This window comes from Lepus europaeus, chromosome 4, assembly GCF_033115175.1.
Source record: "Lepus europaeus isolate LE1 chromosome 4, mLepTim1.pri, whole genome shotgun sequence".
Taxonomy (NCBI): Eukaryota; Metazoa; Chordata; class Mammalia; order Lagomorpha; family Leporidae; genus Lepus; species Lepus europaeus.
The window spans coordinates 149,047,502-149,068,352 of NC_084830.1; the positions used below are offsets into that span (position 1 = coordinate 149,047,502).

The following is a 20,851-nucleotide window of genomic DNA, read 5'->3' on the forward strand; positions in this document are numbered from 1 at the left end:
ACTGAGGTGCTTATTTGTAATATTCCATAACACTGCCACAGCCCAATTCACTGAAAATGCACATACTTTTGGACTTGTGAAATCAGCAAAATATCCCACTGTTTGAAAATTACAATACTGGTAAATAAAAGGTATTTTTTCTGAGTTAATATTCACCACCTACTATTTTATCCTAGAATTTCATACAAAGGTGTTTTTTTTCTTTTTTACATTCAGTGTTCTAGTTGCACTTTTATCTATTATATAAAGCATCATGTTATAGGGAAAAGCAGAGTCTCATCATACTCAGAAGATCAGAGGTAGAGATCAGCACCACCACTTGTTAATGCTGATTGCAGGCAAATCTTCAACCCATCTGGGAGGGAGTCAGAGAGCAAGAGGGAGCAATGGCAGGTGCCGCGTCTGGGCCCCTGTGACAACCAGCTGCCTTGTAAGTGTCACATCCTGTGAAACAGCCAACAACACAACCTCTATTTTAAAGGGATAAAATCCAAGCTTTCAAGACATTAAACAGCATGCCCACATTACACAGATAATAAATAACGGAGTCTGATAAACCTAGATGTCCGATTTTAAAATCCATGATCTGTTGGTTCTGTTACAGAACCAATGTTTGTGAAAGAACTGTTTGCCTTAGAATGCAAAGCATGAATCATACCATTGTTTTTATAGGAGAGGCGTTTCTTCCATTGACAAGCCGAGTTACTCGTGGAACCTTCAAACTTGAATTTCTGTCCTTTCTGTCCCCTCTCAAGATGTCTAGAGAGTTACCAGGTTAAAGTTATCTCAAGCCCACATTATCCAAACTAATAAACAGCACCATCCATTTCTTTCCTTCCTTCTTCCTCTTTGAGGAGTAGAAGGGGTAACTAGCCTTCAGGTGTGCCAGAAGTGACCATGAGAACTCAAGCACTCAGAAAAACACACAAAGAGGTTTCAAAAAGCCACTGAGCTTTTTCACATCCTGAGATACGTTACTGCTGCTTACCAACAGCCTAATGGATATGATGAATAGAAATGAGAACTGATTAAATCACTTTCCTGGATCCAACACGCTGAACTACTTCATGATTGAGAGGTGTTCTAAACCATACAATAAGTTTCATAAATAACATGTGTCACAAATATGTATGATATTTTCAATGAGCCTATTTAGCAAGATACAAAAATATGCTGCTTACATGATATAGAGAGGCAGTATGTGTGGATAATTTGGAAGCCACAGCCTGGGTTACTGATTTCTCCTCTGTGCTCAAACAACACAATAATCTGATCTGTCTCTATTAAAGTCTGGAAGGACCAAACCTAGCTGCTTAAGAGGAGGAAAGGTAATGATTTTGAGGCAAGTTTTATTGGTAGTCAAAAGCTTCTGTGGTTAAGGTGACTGAAACAATACATCAAGTTTTAGTTTCTGGAAATTTGAGCACGAAAAGGGGACAAAAACTTGCAGAGGCCCCTGAGTTAACTCTAGGGAGGTCCTCCCTAAATCAATTCAACTTTTCTTTACACGTGTAAAGAATGTATGCTGATCATCACTTCTTTGCCAAATATTCACTGGATTCCACCAACATCTGCTTTCTACCACTATGATGATTTCCCACTTATTAGCTAAGATTTTAAATATATGAGGAGACTGATGAGAACTTGAGTTAAAGGAACTAGATAAAATTGTCTTAAATACACGCAACTCTTTGCTGTATTTCTATCCTTTGTATTTATTGTTCATCTTATAATGAATAAATCACATAAATGGATGATTCAGTTAAAATATTTATTATCCTTCATAAATGAACCCTACATGATATGCCAAAATTAATACTTTACCAGCAACAGCTTTTTACATAGAGCTATGTTACTTAAAATTTGGTATATCTGGATAGGTAAAATTATATTAATTTGAATGCATTTATTTTAACATTCTCTTGAAATTAGAAGAAATGTAGCTTCATAAAGTCTAATGGCTATGGTTTAAGAATTTTGGATGATAATGCAAAACATGGAAAATTCACTAGTTTATGCACAAAGAAGCCTCACAAGACAAGTAATTAAGTAGATTCTCTTTTGACACAATCTACAAAGAACTTTAAGCATTTATAATGAACACATTCTTGTATCTCTGGGAAAATAATAAAAAAACTGATAATAGCATTAAGGCAGTTTTAAAATTATCTCTAATATATGGCTTTAACATGACTTTCAGCTTATTTAATAACTGAGATACTGACAAATGAATATATAGAAAATATGTATCACTGATATTCTAAAGTTATTCCTTGAAACCAGTGCACTCAAATAACATTCTGTGTTTAAATTAGAAATGTGTATAGATCTCTAAAACTCCCAGAGTGTGGACATTTTTAATTACACTCACCAACAGTATCACATGGTTCATCTTTGTGGACACAGAAATCTTTCCTGAAGAGAAAAACAGAAAATCAGAAAAAAGATAAATCCTTGGGCATAAACAACAGATACCAAGTGATTCATTCTGATAGTTACATATGTAGGTCAGCAATACCTTTCATCTCCAAAGATTTAATAAAACTAAGAATAAGATCAACTACTTTTAAGATAATTGACAATTAAATTTTATAATACATTTATATCTGATATAATCTAGAGGAACTGTTGTCCCATTTCATAAACAATGTTTCAAAACTAAAAGATGAGACTGCTAGAGTTTCTCTCTTCACCATCCTCCCCGATGCCTGCCTGCCTCTTCAAAACCTCCTGAGTCTTCTCCGTCTCTCAAAACAAGCACTTCGGGTGCTCAACTGCAGTAAAGTTGCTCTCTGCCACTCAAAACCAGTGATGCAAGTAAAACTCTTTCTCTGGTGCCATAATATATCCAAGGTTTCAATGTAGATAAAGAGTAGTGCAAAGGATGGCACTGTGGTACAGTGGGTTAAGGCCCTGACTTGCAGCTCCGGCATCCCGTGTGGGCACCCGTTCAAGTCCTGGCTTCTCCACTTCTGATCTAGCTCTCTGCTATGGCCTGGAAACGCAGCAGAGGATCCCCCAAGACCTTGGGCTCCTGTACCCATGTTTGAGACCCAGAAGAGGCTCCTGGCTCCTGGCTTCGGATCAGATCGGCTCAGCTCCAGCCATTTCAGCCATCTTGGGAAAGAGCCCCTGGATGGAAGACCTCTCTCTGTCTCTACTTCTCCCTGTAACTCTGTCTTTTAAATAAATAAAATAAATCTTTTTTTTTTAAAGTAGTGGAAAGGTTTTTCTGGATGATTTTTTGAAAACAGTTAACAAAATACACTGAGCATTTCTCTGCATCATAAGCCATGGAGAGCCAACCTTCCATAGGGTCACCATGCCTGGGTATAAGGCTATGCAACGCCACATTCTAGGGCTATGTGTGCAACAACATGAATGGCTTCCTCTGTCACTGCATAGGGCACAGCCTATGCACCTGGATGTGGGGGGCCACATTCACTGCTAAGCACTGGATTAGGGGAAGGGTACAGTTAAAGGAAACAGGCTCCCCTCCCCTGAAGGCACAGAGAGGACAGCAGCACACAAGCACCGCTGTGGTGTAATAGGGGCCCTAGGACTTGTGAGATAGCAGCCCGGGGAAGCAGACTGAAGGATGGATAGCTCTCTTTCTCTTTTCTTTCTTTCTTTCTTTTTTTTTTTCAATTATCTTTACCAGAAAACAAATGGAGACAAAAATACCCAAAACAGATGATACTGAATAATATGGTAATGAAGCAAATCAAAGAACCACATAAAATCAAATCTTCACCATAGGGCCAAGAATTACCGAGTGTAAAGTGTATTCAGATGTAGAGAGAAAGGGATTTTATGTGATTTTTCTAAATATATAAAACATCATATCATGACGCATGAGGCCGCAACATGACTATTTGATTTACATAATGTGAAACAAGGGACTTCATCCGTAACCAAACATGATAAAACTATGACAAATGCACTGCTCATTGTCAAGGGCACTCAGAGTCCTTCACACAGCCAATTTCTGCTCACTTAGCAAACACATGAATAAAGCACATTATGTTCAAGGGAACACAAGATCTTTTACCCAAAAGCACCCAAAGTGTCTCTCACTAACGTTAAAAAATAAATGGCCAGCAGCATTTACAAACCTCACAAAAGACATATTCCTAATTACAAAACATTCAAAGGTTTGTGTATGTGAGTAGCTGATAGAGATCTACTGATTGATTGATTGATTTTGCTGCCTAGTCGTGTGATCATGTGGATTCAAACTCTCATTTTTGGCTCATGTTGACTCAGTGCTCACAGAGTTTCATTATGTGAGTTTATGGAAATGATACTGTTAGACCTTGGCAAGTGGGAAGGCCAATAAATTCTGCTTAAGTTCTGATTTATATTGAAAAAAGGAAATGTAGACTTTAATTTCCAGGAATGAAGATGCATCAGAGAGTAAGTCTCACTGTAGAATTTTATAGTGCCCTGGGATATACCTATAAATGATTCACTCAAAAATTATTCTGTGATTTGTATTAAATCAAGATATTTCTGCCATTTCTATATTTTATTAAATTTTCTATTTTACTTGCCAATGGCATTCGTTTGAAGCTAGCTTTCAAAATTATTGTACATAAATCAAAAACAGTTCAGTAATATTTAAAGGCAAAAACTCTCATTAAAGTTAAAGAGTATTTTCAAGGGACATAGACTGATGCCTTCTCCATGATTTCAGAAATATGAAAATTGCACTAAGAAATCACAGAACCGACAGTTGGGAAAACATGTTTTGTGTTTTTGTTACTATGAGCCTAAAAGCACTAGGTCAGCTTTAAACTATTTACTTCATTGTACTGCACAGAACAATTTGACAAATATATTACCTCAGATACACTTGGACTTATTAGAACACTGTCCATTTTAGAGGAGACTAAAATTAATCCCTGAGCCAAAATTTCCTCTTAGTAACATCCTCACTTAGCATCCAACATTTAATTATTATCTAAGATGAGCATTCAGCAGAAACTGAATATAATCATAAGTAAATTGGATAAGAAATTTGGGTAAGAACATGAACTACATGGAAGTTAATCTTTGTCTTATTTTCCTTTTCACGGTTTCCTAAAAAAGCTAAAGATCTGAGCATTATTACATTTTTCTTCCAGTGACACAATGCATTCATTCAGACTTCCCTAATCAAATGGTACCAGGTCACACGGGAATAAAACCTCCTCTGATGTGCTGAAATTCACTGCTATGGCCCTAGATGCCTGGACATGGAGAATGGATGATCCTCTACAGAAAGCTTGCCAAACAGGCAAAACAAAGTACTTTGTCAGTCCCGATGAGTACTTTACATATGAACACCCTTTGATAACAAAGGTGCTTGTTGCTTTATCCTAAATAAACATCAGAACCTGTCCACAACATTATATAAAGATATTCATAGGATACTTCCCTTTAAGAGTGCAGGAAGTTCAATGGAGAGGCAAATAAATGAGAATAATTTTATGTGAAACATACGATATCTATACTCTTCCCTCCAGATATGAGTATTTTGGTTTCCTATTGCTGTTCTAACAAACGACAACAAATTTAGGGGCTTAAAACAGCACAGATGTATTATCTTACGGTTCTAAAGGTCAGTAGCTAAACGTGGGACTGACTAGGCCAGCATCGAAGTGCATCAGGGCTGCATTCCTTGCAGAGGTCCTCAGCTGTGGGCCGTTTTCTGGTATCTTGACACTGCCTCTATTCTTTGGCTTGCAGCCCCTTCCTCCGCCTGTGAAGCCAGCTGTGTAGCCTCTTCCAGCTTCTCTCTGACTCGGAACCTCTGTCTTTCCCTGCCATGTTTTAGGACTCTGGTCCTTCCATTGGATTCTCTCAGGTAATTCAGAACAACAACATGTCCTTTCTCAAGATTGATAATTTTATCATTTCTGCAAAGTGTCTCCTTCCATGGAAGGTGGCATATCCATAGTTCTGGGGGCGAGAATGTGAATATCTCTGGGAGGACATTATTTTGCCTCCCACAGTGAGTGACACAAAAAGACAGAGAATACAAATTGTAAATCGACAACAATATTCATGACTCTATCTTATGGTAGCAAGTCATTAAAAATTATTTTAGATATTATCAAGTAAACTTTAAGATTTGTTAGTCTTATTAAAAAAAAAAAAATCCAACGGGCATATGTTGAGACCTACATGTGGGATGCCTGCCACCCATATCAGAGTGTCTGGGATGGAGTCCCACCTCCACTTCTTTTTATTTTTATTTTTTAAGATTTATTTATTTGAAAGGCAGAGTTAGAGCAACAGAGGCAGAAAGAGCAGTCTTCCATCTGCTGGTTCACTCCACAAACAGCTGCAATGGCCAGAGCTGGGCAGATGTGAAACCACGGAACCTGGAGCTTCCTTCAGGTCTCCCACGTGGGTGCATGGCGCCCAAGGACCTGGGCCATCTTCTACTGCTTTCCCAGACCAATAGCAGGGAGCTGCCATCAAGAGTGGAACAGCCGGGACTTAAAGCAGCACCTACGTGGGATGCCTGTACTGCATGGGGTGGCTTTACCCATTCAAGCCACAGCGCTGGCCCCACCACTCCAATTCTAATCCACCTCCTTACTAATGTGCCTGGGAGGCAGCAGGTGATGACCAAGTATTTATTTGGGTTCCTACCACTGCATATGGGAGACCCAGATGGAGTTTCAGGCTTCTGGCTTAATGGCCATTTTGGGGGTGAGCCAACATATAGAAAATCCATCACTCTTGCTTTCAAATAAATAAATAAATATACTTTATTAAAGGCTTTAAAAAAAGATGAAACAGAAAGTTTAAATCCATGAATAAGTTAAAATTTAGTATGAGCTAGTTTCTTGGAGGAGCTCCAAAATAATGTGATTAAAAATGGCCTGTTTAATCACATATCTTTTTAAATCTACATTGTCACTCTGAATGTCATTAAGGGGAGCTTCACCACTGAAAAGATGCTTACTATAAATAAATAAATACATATGCGCATATATAAACAATTTTATAAGTAAAGTGAAAAGAAGTGACGAGTTAGCAGGGAACTGTGAAAAAAAGATAAAGGGATTAAATTTCAGGTACTTATTAAATAACCTGAAAGAACTCACATCTTTATTTACTTCTAACCCTTTAGAAAAGTTGAGTATCTTCACACTTTCATTTTAAAGCTATCATAAATTTATTTTTCCTTTTAAAAATAGTCATTTTTATATTATAATGTTAGATATAATTTAAGGAATAAAATGATCTTCAGCACTCTACACATAAAGCAAACAGTAAGTTCACAGAAAAAAGGCTTTGCTCTGCAACATACAAAATGTGTTGAAAGTTATAGAGGAGGAATGGCTACCCTTAGTGTTTAAAATGCATAAAGGTATTTCCTTTGGCACTTGACTCTTGCTGTAAATATACTGAATATAGACTTTTTATTGAGAAGCTGACATCATGAAAGATTCCTTCAGATAACTGTCAAGTGTCAGATAATTACATTCTTGAAAAAACACAGGCGTTGGAGGTCACCATTTACTGAAATTGGCTGTGCATCCAAGTAGTTAGTCTTGCACAAATAACACGTTGCTCTTTATACCATGAACGGGCAGAGTATTAAAGGAAACCTGGTACAGAAATGCAGGCTAAAGTCAAGAAACCTTCAAGCAGAGTTCAGATGACAGAAACATATTTGCTTAAAACTCCTGCCTTTGAATTTATTGTTCCCTACTTTTACTATTAGAAATAAATAACTATTTTAATTTGTCATTTACTAGGGGTCAAACACACTGTTAGGTTCTTAAGTGTATCATCTCTAGAGAATCTCATACACTATGATGTAGGTATTATTATGCCCAGGTACAAATGAAAGATCTAAAGATAAATAGGGCTAAATAACTTGCCCAGACCACACTGTTCATCAGTGGACAAACTGGGATTAAAAAGCTCAAATATTTATATCCAGTATCCCACGCACTTTACATTATGCCATACACGTATCACATACTTCCTTAATTTCCATTCGTATACTTCCTTTTTTTTAAAGATTTTATTTATTTATTTGAAAGGAAGAGTTACAGACAGTGAAAGGGAGAGGCAGAGAGAGAGGTCTTCCATCCACTGGCTCACTCCCCAGATGGACTCAATGGCCGGAGCTATACCGATCAGGAGCCAGGAGCTTCTTCCTGGTCTCCCCTATGGGTGCAGGGGCCCAGGCATTTGGACCATCTTCTACTGCTTTCCCAGGCCATAGCAGAGAGCTGGATTGGAAAAGGGGCAGCTGGGACTAGAACCGGTGCCCATATGGGATGCCGGTGGAGGATTAACCTACTGCGCCACGGCACCGACCCCCGTATACATCCTTAATTTCCATTCATGCTTTCGTGTTTCTTTGAATTTGAAATACTTCTTAAAACAATTTACTGCATTTAATTTTATTCTTTTCTCTAGATCTTAATCATTGCCAACTATTTTATTTTCTCATCATTTTCTACCTATCAATTTAGTTAATGCTAAGAAAATATAACTAGATTGAACTAAATAAAATTAATCTGCAAGTTTGTATTTTCTTTTTTAAATTTTAAGAATTTATTGGGTCGGCGCTGTGGCTCAGCAGGTTAACACCCTGGCCTGAAGCGCTGGCATCCTATATGGGCACCAGTTCTGGTCCCGGCTGCTCCTCTTCCGATCCAGCTCTCTGCTATGACCTGGGATAGCAGTAGAGGATGGCCCAAGTCCTTGGGCCCCTGCACCCACGTGGGAGACCCGGAAGAATCTCCTGGCTCCTGGCTTCGGATCGGCACAGCCCCGGCCATTGCGGCCATCTGGGGAGTGAACCAACGGATGGAGGATCTCTCTCTCTGTCTCTACCTCTCTCTGTAACCCTGCCTGTCAAATAAATAAAATAAATCTTTAAAAAAAGAATTTATTTATTTGAGAGGCAAAGAGACAGGAAAAGAGAAAGAGAGGTATACATATAATATTAAATATATGTGTGTATATATTTATATATATATATTCATTTATAAATATATATATGAAGAGAAAGAAAGAGACAGATTTCTTACCCACTGGTTCACTGCTCAGAAATGCCCACAGTGGCCAAGGCTGTGCTGGGAATGAATCCAGGAGTCTGGAACACAATCCAGGTCTCCCATGTGAGTGGGAAGAAACCCAATTATGTGAGCTGTTAACTCTGCTCTCAGGAAGCTAGAGTCGGGAGCAGGGGCTAGGTAGGTACTCTGATGTGTGAGAACGGTGTCTTAACTGCTAGGCTAAATGCTCACTCCCTATATTTTGTTTTTAAACTTAGTATATTTGACTATTTAATAAAGTTAAATATATTTTCTTTCCTTTTGCATTATTTGGTAACTATCAGACCCAACAGACTAATAGAATTGGGGAGGCAAGTTAGTCCGGTATGAATTACTTAGTAAAAATTCAATAGCTCTGGCATACAAAGTGGACTACATTCTTTCAAACAAATAAAATATTTCAAGTTTCAATATTTTACTGAACTCTTCAGCGAACTTAAAGCGAAAATCCCAGGGCAAAGAAAGCTAACCAAGTGAAAAATGTAAAGTATTAAATATGCTTGTACAAGCTGTAGAGAGTTGACAGAATAAAACAAAAGTAATATCTGTCTCACAATTTCCAGTGTCAGGAAGTTTATACATCACTTTCTCATTTAAATTAGCTACAATACATTCATAAATTACTATTAATAAATATTTAACATATTAAACTTGAACTCCCTAAATATCTTCTCAATCTTTAGAGAAAACCTTCAGCAAAAATAGTTGATTTTCAAATGTGCCAAAAAGAATGCAGGATGGAATAAAAAGATGAAAGTGGATTTTAACCAAGTGCTGCCAAAACTGGCAGTTAGAAACATTTATAGTATAACGGTACAATGAAATGTTTTTCTGAAGTAAGTCTTCCACGTGAATAAAAACTTGCAAAGGATTTTTCTTATGTAATTATTTACACTTGGAAAAATTACTGAATGCTCACTGTATGGTCAGTGTTACTCTTTCACATCTTAATACTGTACTGTTTTTATCAGCTGATATCATAATGAGACTCACAGGCATCAAGTCATCAGCTCAGGATCATCAGCTAGTATTTGTAAAAACAAAGGTCATATCTCCATGATCATCAAATCTTGTCAGTGTTTCCTCTCTGTGAACCTCTTTTCTTCATCAACAACTAAGCCTACGCTTCTTTCACATGGGCAACTGCAGTAACCTTCCAAATGGCTGATGGACATCAACTGTGTTCTGTTTTTACACGATAGCCAGAATTACAGCATCTTAACAGAAATATAATAATGTTACTGTCTTGCTTAAGGAGATAAGAGTGGCTTCTCCTTGCTCTTAGATGAAGAAGAAATCTCCATTATGACAAATATGGTCTGCATACTCTGGAGCTTTGTTTAACTATCCAAAGTCACCTCAAACTATATCCCGATGGTTCTCTGAGTCATCCACATGGGACTTCTTCCTATCCTTCTACCAACTACAATTTAACCAGATTATTTTTCAAACACTTTAAAGTGGTAAAATCTACAAAAAAGTGCATACAATTTAAGGGAACAGCTTGATGAATTTTGACAAATGTAGAAACTCAGGTATTCAATACAATGTACAGAATACTTTCATTTCCATAGAAGGTTTCTTTCTGCCTGTTTTCATTTTGTCCACTCAAAGCAGGTAATCTTTGACACCACAGATGAATTTTGTCTGCTCTAACACTTTATATAAACGGAATCATTCTTTTAATCTCTGTTTTTAATTTGGCTTTTTCACTTGGCATAGTTAATATCTTTGACACTCACTGCTGCTCTTGCTTTTACTAGCAGTTTAATGAGTACTCTATTGTAGAATACAGGACATACATCCATTCCCCAGTAAATGGCCAAGGCTCCTGGCCTGCAGAGCAACGCAGGATTCCCTGGCTGAAAGTCAAGGCCTTTACTTGTCCACCTTTCCCCCGGCAGGACCTGAGCCCAGGCAGACAGCACTCCTCTAGCAGGCTCAGGGCTTCCGTTATTTCTCACTTCTGTGCTGTTCAGGCTGCTGTGCCATCCAGTGCCCTTCAGAGACCCAACCTGAATATCAAGGAACCCTGCACAGTCCCCAGGGGCACATCTTCCTCCTTCTGCCTCCCTTACGCTCATCTCTACCACTCTGACTTCCTCCGTGGCACCTCCTTGGCACCTGGAATTACTTTAGCTTTGGTTTGCAGCAATTTTTCTACAATCTGCCTAGGCCTACCTTTGTTGGTTATCATCTCATTTGGGGGATTTTCCTTTGTTATGATTCAAATCACTTTCTTACGCTCTCTCATTCTCTTATGAGATACCAATTACGATGACAATCTGCTTTACCAACATCCGGGTCACCTTATGGATCTGCTTCTACTGATTACTTTTCCTTGACCATGGGTCACATTTTCATGTTTCTTTGACCATTTTTTATTATGTTTTAGACACTGTGGATAATATATCATAGATATTTAAGATTCTATTACTTTCTTTAGAGTACCTCCTCTTAAGAGTTCAAGGAAGCAGTTCATCACTCTGAACGTGGCTAAGTTTGACTCTATCTTTCAGTCAGGAGAATATCAAAAGCCTAAGATGTATCACAAGCCCTGCAAATTTGTGGGACTCAACATCGAAACTCAGCCACCCCTGGGGTCCTGCCTTTGCTTAGTTTCAAACTTTATAAGGGACAGGTCAAAAGCAGGCTTCTACATCACAGCCTTTACTAGGAAAGCACAGCCTCTCTGTTTCCACAAGTAAATACTAGCAGTGATGACAAGGAATCACAAGGTTGCTCTACTCCTGTGGCCTGAACTGGCTCAGTTCCTCGCATCTTTTAAAAATCTGAGCTCTAGCGGGAATACTCTGGTAGATATGGGGCATTTTCTAACAGAATACATTCAGAACTATGCTTGCCAAGTTCTCACGGATAATCTGTGCATGCACTCCTTGGCACCTTTCCACACGCCAAAAACTAACTTCTTGTGCCCTCAGTAGGACCACTGTGCTCTACCTAAATTTCTCCTTGCTGTACTAATCAAAAAATTGTCTCCAGCCACAAAACTGGGCCTCCTGTGGGGCTGCCCAATAAATTTTCATCCTTTCAACGACTGCAGTCTGGTACAGCTTATTCTCCTATGATGGAAAGCAACTGCCTCATAAATAGTTTCCGGTTTTATGGCTGTTCATTGTGGAAGTCCTGTATCAGTTTCAGCTACATGGCTGGAAGTGGAAGTCCAGTATTCTTGCATGAAACCTTTTTTCATCTTTATGTATTTTTTATAATTAAGATTGTTTTGATATACCTCACTAATAGGGAATTACTATTCCTTAAACAGACTCATTTCAGAGTATCATGTTAAAGTATGCTACCGCTCTTTCTGCAATGTGAAATGCCAACAACTTTAACGACTACAATCAAACTGCTAGAGAACAATGAATTATCATTTATTTTTGCTAGCTCTACAATAAGCCAAATTCATGGAATACTAATAAGGTAATTATTAATATGAAGTGCTCATGTAGAGTATACTATTGGTAATTATTTCACTTTATATTTACATGTTACATTTACTGCTCTATTACAAATATTTGTCAGTAGTATACTTACAATCCAGCTTACAATTAACTAACTACAGAATTAACTGTAAATCTTTTCTCAGATGGGCTCAGCAAGTTTGTCCATTATTGAATTTAACATTTTAAGTTTCTTTATATGGCAATGACCAAAAAACAGTTAGGTTCATAACTCTGAAGCTCCACCAAAGATTTACCATAATGGGGCCAGGGCTGTGGTGCAACACATTAAAGCCCCAGCCTGCAACGCTAGCATCCCAGAGGGGCACCAGTTTGAGTCCCAGCTGCTCTACTTCCAATTCAGCACCTTGCTAATACATCTGTGAAAACAGCAGAGGATGGCCCAAGTCCTTGGGCCCCTGCACCCACATGGAAGACCAGGGAGATGTTCCTGGCTCCTGGCTTCAGATCAGCTTAGCTCCAGCCTTTGCAGCCATTTGGGGAGTGAACCAGCAGATGGAAGACTTCTCTCTCTCTCTCTGCCTCTCTCTTTCAACTAAATAAGTCCTTTAAAAAAAAAGAAAGGAAGAAAGAAAAAACACTCATCATAGTTTTAACTTATCAACATCAGTAATTATATTTTGACACCAAAAATCAAGGATGAATTTTTTGGGAATTAAGTAACAGAATGATTTTTCAGTATGCCATCGTTTGGCTGTTCACAAATCAGTTGTTCTAAATTGAGGGACATGATTAAAATCATTTTGCCAAAGATTTTTTGGAACACTAAATCTGGAATAAAAGCATTATATTAAGGGATTAATGGGATTAACAGCACAGCCATTGAATGAGGAATGCTACTTAATTGGCTTTGGAAACTTTACCTTGTTATAAGAACAGCGGCATCCACTGAAGTCATGTCTTCTCCCCAGCTTGTTGACATCTCCAACCGTATATCATTCTTCTTGCCAAATTCTTCATGCTGCCACTTACAAAAGCTTTCTAGCATTTTCTCTCCATGGTGTCCAATGTAGAGATCTGCCTGCAAAAGGAGATATTTCACTTCAAGGCCAATTGTTCTTTGGTATACAAAGGACTACCAACTAAGGGAATTTCTTGTACTAAAGCAGACTACTGACCATAACATTAATTAGAACCTGGAAGACATTCAGGATTAATTTAGCCTAAGCTAAAAATCTTAACACTTTGTAAAGGTGCAATAATTACAAAAAAACTCATTATTTTTGACAACTTAAGAACAAAGGTTTTCTAAATTGCCAGTTAAGTGGCATGCCAGAATGATGCCACAGAATATTCTCCATTTACAATGACTTACAGATAAGGAAAAGTTTTAAAACCGCATGTTTAAGTAAGAGAATAAAACTATCACTTAAGATGACTTCTTAAAATTACATTTTGGAAAGTTAAGGTTTGTTGTCAGGATCCCTGGAAACTGAGAACATTCCATTTTTTTGAATAAAATTGAGGTATTAACCAAAACTAAAGGCCAGTTTTATATATACCGTAAGTGACTCAGTGGGTATTTCTGGATTTTAAGTCAATAAAAGTAGATCCCTAACATTCCCCTGACTAGGAAGTTTCCCAACACAATTTCTCACCCACTTAATTGAGTAAAAAATTCAAGACTTTCTTACTGGAGTTTCATGGAGCAGAATAAGCCTTATCACACGAAAATTGACCTGCACACCAAGGCTCTTGTGTTGGAAAAGGTTAAAAACCTAAAAACAGATAAAAAAAAATAAAGATCTTGAAGTAACACTGAAAACACTTTCATTTCTGTTTTTATGTTCAAACACGAGAGAAGTCTCAATTTAGCTGAAAAACCTTATTAAAAATAAAGCTGGAAAGCAAGGTAGTTTATTTACCTTTATTATTAAAAGTTACTAAGTATTTAATTTGTGTTAAAAACATGTAACTAGTGTAGCAAACCCTTGATCTCAGAGACTGCTGCTTGGAAGGGGCTGAAGTTGGTAGCTGTCCTACTCTCCCCGGTGCCAAGCACCAGTGGGGGTATTCAGGAGGGAGCTGAATAAGGACAGAAGGGTCGAGCGTGTGAAAACTCTGCCCACCGGAACAACTGCCAAACAACGGTCAGAACAGTAAAAAGAGTCAAGCACACTGAACCTCGAGTGATTCTTACCTTGCCTTCTATGATAACTGGAATTATGAATGGACATGTTTATTTATCACCCCTCCTCCACTCAAAGACAGAACTAGTCTTTGCTGCAACCACCTAATCTTTCGTGAAGAAAGCTTACTAAACACAGCATGCACATAGGTCCAAAGCTGTATTTGTTTTTCTTATATTTCTAAAGGATAGACACTAACTAGAGGTCTGCAGACCAGAAATTGTCAACTTAAGTCAGCTAACGTGTTCACTACTGGCCATTAGGCTTACTCATTGGCTAGAATCATATGTGAAATTAAATTTTACATACCCATGTAAGAGCGCAGTGGCTTATCAACATCCATTGTTACACTACCTCACAATTAATCTGAAGTGCTTTTGATGGGGCCATGCACATAAACAAATGTCAAAACATTTCTGCTAATTTCAACATCTTTTAAAAAAGAGAAGGAAAGAGGGCACAGAAAAGGAGAAAATAATAACAGAGAAGGAGATCCCCATCAAAATTAACAATAAAGGTGTTTTCTACTAGAAACACTAATTATGACTTTGATATTGCTTCTGAAAAGGATCAATTTAGTATACCTATACCAAATCAGTATTTTAACTGATGTCAATAAAGGAAAGGAATAAGGATGAGTTAAATTTTTAAAGAACTTCATTATAAATACTCACACATTTCTTCCTTAGAGTTTTCTTGAAAAAATTCCAAGCGCACTTTAAAGTTTGCCTACCATATTTAAGATGGTTAGAATGAATCTCCTGGCTGCATCTGCTCCATGATAGGAAACCATTGCTGGGTCTGCAACCACTACAGTCTCTATGTTGTATTCTTGAGGTAATTTGTATGAATATCGTTTCCCTCTTCCACTTTCTGATATTTTTTTAGACCTAGGTCTTCCTTTATCTGCAATAGAGAATTGATTTTCTTAATGTACCTCCATTTTGGCCAGTTTAAAAATAATACTAATCATTCACAATGATGAGCAGAACCATGTAAGTTCCCCACACCCACGGAATCTGAGAGGATATTTGCCTTTGGAGCATGGCTTGGGGATCAGAAAGACTGGACTTGCTCCGTTATCATCTGTGATATTCAGGAAACCAACTACACACACTCGGCCTCAGTGTCTTCCTCTGTAAATGGGTAATAACAATACTTTCTAGAGCTGTTTGTAGCCTCTAACAAGATCACCTTAGTGATGTTCAAAGCACAGAGCTCCATAAAAACAAAATAGCTCAATAAATAAAACATATTATGATTTTTTGACAAGAATGACAAAATAAATGTCTCTTTGTAGGAAGTGCCTGAAGTGACTACCCATACTTCCTAATTTCTGGCAGGTGCTCCTGCTTACCAAACTATTAAGCATGAATTAGAAAAGGTTTCACTCTACCGTCTATCACAAACAAGGATTCCTCAAGAGGGGTCAAACAAAAGCAGTAACTACAAGCAAAATATATTTAAACTCTGACTACATTAAAAGAAATTCTATTTACAAAAACATGCCACTATCAGAGAAAATGCATGCCGCCCTTGTAGGAGAATATATTTATAATAGTTTTCCAGAATAAATAGAGAGCTACACTAAATCAAGGGCAGATAAGCTAATTGCAAAACAGTTTGAAATGAAAAGAACTTGAACACTTATTTCTTGCAAAAGGATATCAACATGGCTAATTAACATAGAGAAAGTGTTCCTCATTAGTTGTTAGGGATTTAGAAATTAAACAGCAATGAATTAAGTGGATTAAAATCCCTAGAATGACTAGAGACTGTATCAGGTGCCAATAAGAATGTGGGGACAACTGGAATTTCCACACATATATATGCTGGAGTTCAAATTGGGATAAACACTTCGAAAAACTGGTTGGCAGAGTCTACTAAAGTTCAGTAATTACAAAACCAATTGTCAAACAGCTAATATATAAACCCTTCAGAAACACATAAAAATTGTATGTAGAGATTATTCGGAGCAGCAATGTTCTTAACACAAATGACAATCCACAGTATAATGGATAAAGAATTGGTTTTGCCTGTTTGGATAATGGAATACTTTATAGAAATAAAAAGAAACCAGTTGCTGCAACCAGCAAAACTATGGCTGAATCTCACAAACAATGCTGAGGAAAAGAAGCCAGTTACAAAGATGCGCACTGGGTAACTCCATGTGCAGGAGCATCCAAAACTGAGAAAACATGAGAGTAGAATAAATCAGCAACAGATAGACCAGACATCTGTCTCCCTGGATCTCTCCCACCTCTTTCCCAACTCATCTTCACTTTGCTCTCATTGTCCCATCAGTATCAGCATCCTCTACTCAAAAGCACTTTTGGGTTAACTGTTCTCTTGCCCTAGCTTGAACTTCCTTCTAAGAGCCTTTCTAAGCATCCTCCCTAACAACATGTTCTGCCAAGGCTGATACTTCCAGTCTCGCTACCTTGCTAACTGTCACTCCAGAAGCCATAACAGTGTGGACAGAAGACACTCAATGTTCATTAAAATAAAGTGTGTGCTTCACCTGCTGAAAGTGTTATAACTTATTATAGATGATATTGATTTAATGGCTCCTAGTTACTTTCTAGTCTTTTTTTTTCCTTTTATTAAACTTTTATTTAATGAATATAAATTTCCAAAGTACAGCTTATGGGTTACAATGGCCTCCCCCCTCCCGTAACTACCCTCCCGCCCGCAACCCTCCCCTCTCCCGCTCCCTCTCCCCTTCCATTCATGTAAGGATTCATTTTCAATTCTCTTTGTATACAGAAGATCAGCTTAGTATATATTAGGTAAGGTTTTCAACATTTTGCCCATATAGCAATACAAAGTGAAAAAACTACCATTGGATTACTAATTATAGCATCAAATAGCAATGTACAGCACATTAAAGACAGAGAACCCACATGATTTTTTTTTCGAATTAATTAACTTTCTATGCCATTTCCCCTTCAACAACAGGTTGTTATTTTTTTTTTTCATTTCCAATTCTCTTTATATACAGAAGATCACTTCAGTATATCATTAGTAAAGAGCTCATCAGTTTGTGCCCACACAGAAACGCAAAGTATAAGGATAAAGTATTACATTGTATATCTAGAGTCAGGACCTAAGCTGATCAGGTCATTGTTTCTTATAGTGTCCATTTCATTTCAGCAGTCTAGTCTTTTTTTTTAAAGATTTTTATTTATTTATTTGACAGGTAAAGTTACAGACAGTGAGAGTGAGAGAGAGAGAGAGAGAGAGACAGACAGGCAGACAGAAAGGTCCTTCCGTTGGTTTACTCCCCAAATGGCCACAATGGTTGGAGCTGCGCCGATCTGAAGCCAGGAACCAGGTGCTTCCTCCCAGTCTCCCATGTGGGTGCAGGGACCCAAACACCTGGGCCATCTTCCACTGCTTTCCCGGGCCACAACAGAGAGCTGGACTGGAAGAGGAGCAACCCCAGTGCCCATATGGGATGCCGGCGCTGCAGGCAGAGGATTAACCTAGTGCACCACAGTGCCGGCCCCCTACTCTTAAAAATATAAATTCATTTCACCTTCATAAATAAGATGGCATTTAACTACTGCTGGTTAGGTTCTGATCAGAACCTCAAAAAGAATTGCTACACTATGATCTCTTTTCTGTAAATAATATGTGAAAAGGATTTAGAGAAGCATCTTGGGGCCAGTGTTGCGGCAAAGCAGGTTAGGCTGCAATGCCAGCATCCCATATGGGCACGGGTTTGAGTCTTGGCTGTTGCACTTCTGATCTCGCTCCCTACTACTGTGCCTGGGAAAGCAGCAGAGGATGGCTCAAGTGCTTGAGCCCCTGTACCCACATAGAATACCCAGAAAAAGCTCCTGGCTCCTAGCTTCATTTTGTCCCAGCCCCTGCCACTGTGGCCATTTGGGGGGTGAACCAGCAGATGGAAGGTCTCTCTATGACTCTCCTTCTCTCTAACTCTGCTTTTCAAATAAATCTTGCCAAAAAAAATGAAGTGTCTTTATGAGAGTCAAAGCCAAATTAGAATTGTAAAGTTATTCTTTAAATATGAATAAGATAAACTCTTTCTGATAGTTTATATTACTACAAACCACTAAATATAAGATATATATTCTGTTAAAAGAGTATATAATTCTAATAAATTACTGTAAATGCAATATATGACATACAAAAAAGTGAACAAGAAAGTTTCAAAATATGCCTCAAAAAGTAAATCATGTAACCACATTGCCTTCCGCTAATATATAAGTAGCTTGATTTAAAAAACTGATTTATTCATTTATGTGGAAGAGTTACAGAGAGAGGGAGAAACAGAGACAGAAATCTTCCATCTGCTGGTTCACTCCCAAGACGGCCTGACAGCCAAGGCTGACCTGACCGAAGCCAAGAACCAGGAGTTTCTTTAGGGTTTTCCATGTGGATGGCAAGGGCCTAACCACTTGAGAGCCACCTTCTGCTGCCTTTCCCAGAGCTGATTCAGAAGTGGAGCATCCAGGACACAAAAAGGTGCACATTTGGAATTCTGGTGTTGCATACAATGTCTTAACTCACTAAGCCACAACATTGGCCCCAACAAGTAAATTCTTTAAAACCAAGTCCCTGTGGCCAGAATGCATGGTAAAAATCTTGGCTCTGCCATTTACTGGCTTTGTATTTGAGGAGCAAAATTCTCATCTCTCTACTTCTGTTAGTGTACAGGTAAAAATTACATGAAGAGATGTGTGTACATGCCCATGCAGTTTGTTTAGTCCAACATCTAACTCCTATTAAAGGGGAAATGCGTGATAGTTATTGTGATGAATTTTGTCATAAAGAAACATAAAATATGTTTTCAGATAGCTCTATGGTTAGTTTGTCTCTTAAATGGGAACTCCTACACTTATATGGGAGTAAAATAGTTCTAGCAGTATACACTATGCTCTCTGTAAAATTTTGATTTTTTTGAAAGATTTATTTATTTTATTTGAAAGGCAGAGTTACAGCAAGAGAGATCTTGCATCTGCTGGTTCACTCCCCAGAAGGCCACAATGGCCACAGGTGGGCCAGGCCAAAGCCAGGAGCCAGGAAATTCATTCAAGTCTCCCATATGGGTGCAGAGGCCCAAGAACTTGGGCCATCTTCCTCTGCTTTCCCAGGTGCATTAGCTGGGAGCTGAATCAGAAGTGGAATAGCCAGTACTCGAATCGACACCTATATGGGATGCCAGTGTTGAGGCAGTGGCTTAACCAGCTATGCCACAACCCTGGCCCCAAAATTTGTTTTAATAAACTAAAAGTAATGCATTTCAATTATCAAATAAAATGAACTAAAATCTGAGTAAATAGACACTGGTCATATTAAAGGCACTGTTTGACATTCAGAACACAAGAAAATTCCTAAGGCAACTTAATTTTACTCGTGCATGTCTGCAGGAATCTGATGAAACCGCTGCCTGCATCGATTTCTTTGCCTTCTGGGATATTTTCCTTCATAAAAGAGAAAACAGAATTGTATTTCAAGGCTACAAAATAGAAAAACAAGCACTATAATCTCTTTCCTCTATATCAGTAGATCACCATATCACTGGAATAAGCAGTGGAGCTCAGAGGACAGACAGACTGGGGCTCACATGACAGAGACACAGAAAAAGGACAAGCACTGAGCTGCACCTGGGACTTAGGGGCCTAAATTCTGATGGGCACAGAAGCTAAGGGAAAACAACACAGATCCTGGAAAGGCTGTGACTTAACAGAACAAGGCCATTTTACAAGTTCAGACTCATTAGGAATCTGGATATCTACTCCCTTTGGCAGAGAAATGACTAGCCAGCCTGGTATATACACAAGAACAACAAAAGATATGGTGGAAAAATGTATTTATCTCAATTTTACCAAGTAAAGATCTGCTTAATTATATTCCAAATAGCATAAACCATAAGCAAAAACTAACAGAAAAAATAACTGTCAATGTCATAAAATTTTTTTGGTTGTTCTTCATATTATCAAAATCTCATTTTACTCTGCTGCTTTTCACAAAGATTATCATTCCCCGCATTTTTGCCTTTGGAGTCTCAATTTTATTCCTGTTTATGTTCATAGGATCCAATGTACAGTCAGTAATATTTGTACTATGCAATGCAGACTTGCGGCCGGAACTTTATTCAGCCCTATTTGAGCACCCCAATCCTCCAGAAGCGTAG

The 20,851-nt window shown here is 38.2% G+C and overlaps 1 protein-coding gene across 1 annotated transcript in view; it reads right to left on the reverse strand.

Moving 5' to 3' along the window:
• ADAMTS19 (ADAM metallopeptidase with thrombospondin type 1 motif 19) overlaps positions 1 to 20,851 on the reverse strand; it is a 219,411-nt gene that overhangs the window by 141,270 nt on the left and 57,290 nt on the right. Inside the window, exons 6-9 of the mRNA XM_062189957.1 lie at positions 15,422 to 15,594; positions 14,194 to 14,277; positions 13,423 to 13,580; positions 2,372 to 2,415 (exon numbers count right to left, since the gene is read on the reverse strand). Of these exons, the coding sequence (XP_062045941.1) occupies positions 2,372 to 2,415; positions 13,423 to 13,580; positions 14,194 to 14,277; positions 15,422 to 15,594 (459 nt within the window). The remainder of the gene's footprint in view (positions 1 to 2,371; positions 2,416 to 13,422; positions 13,581 to 14,193; positions 14,278 to 15,421; positions 15,595 to 20,851) is intronic.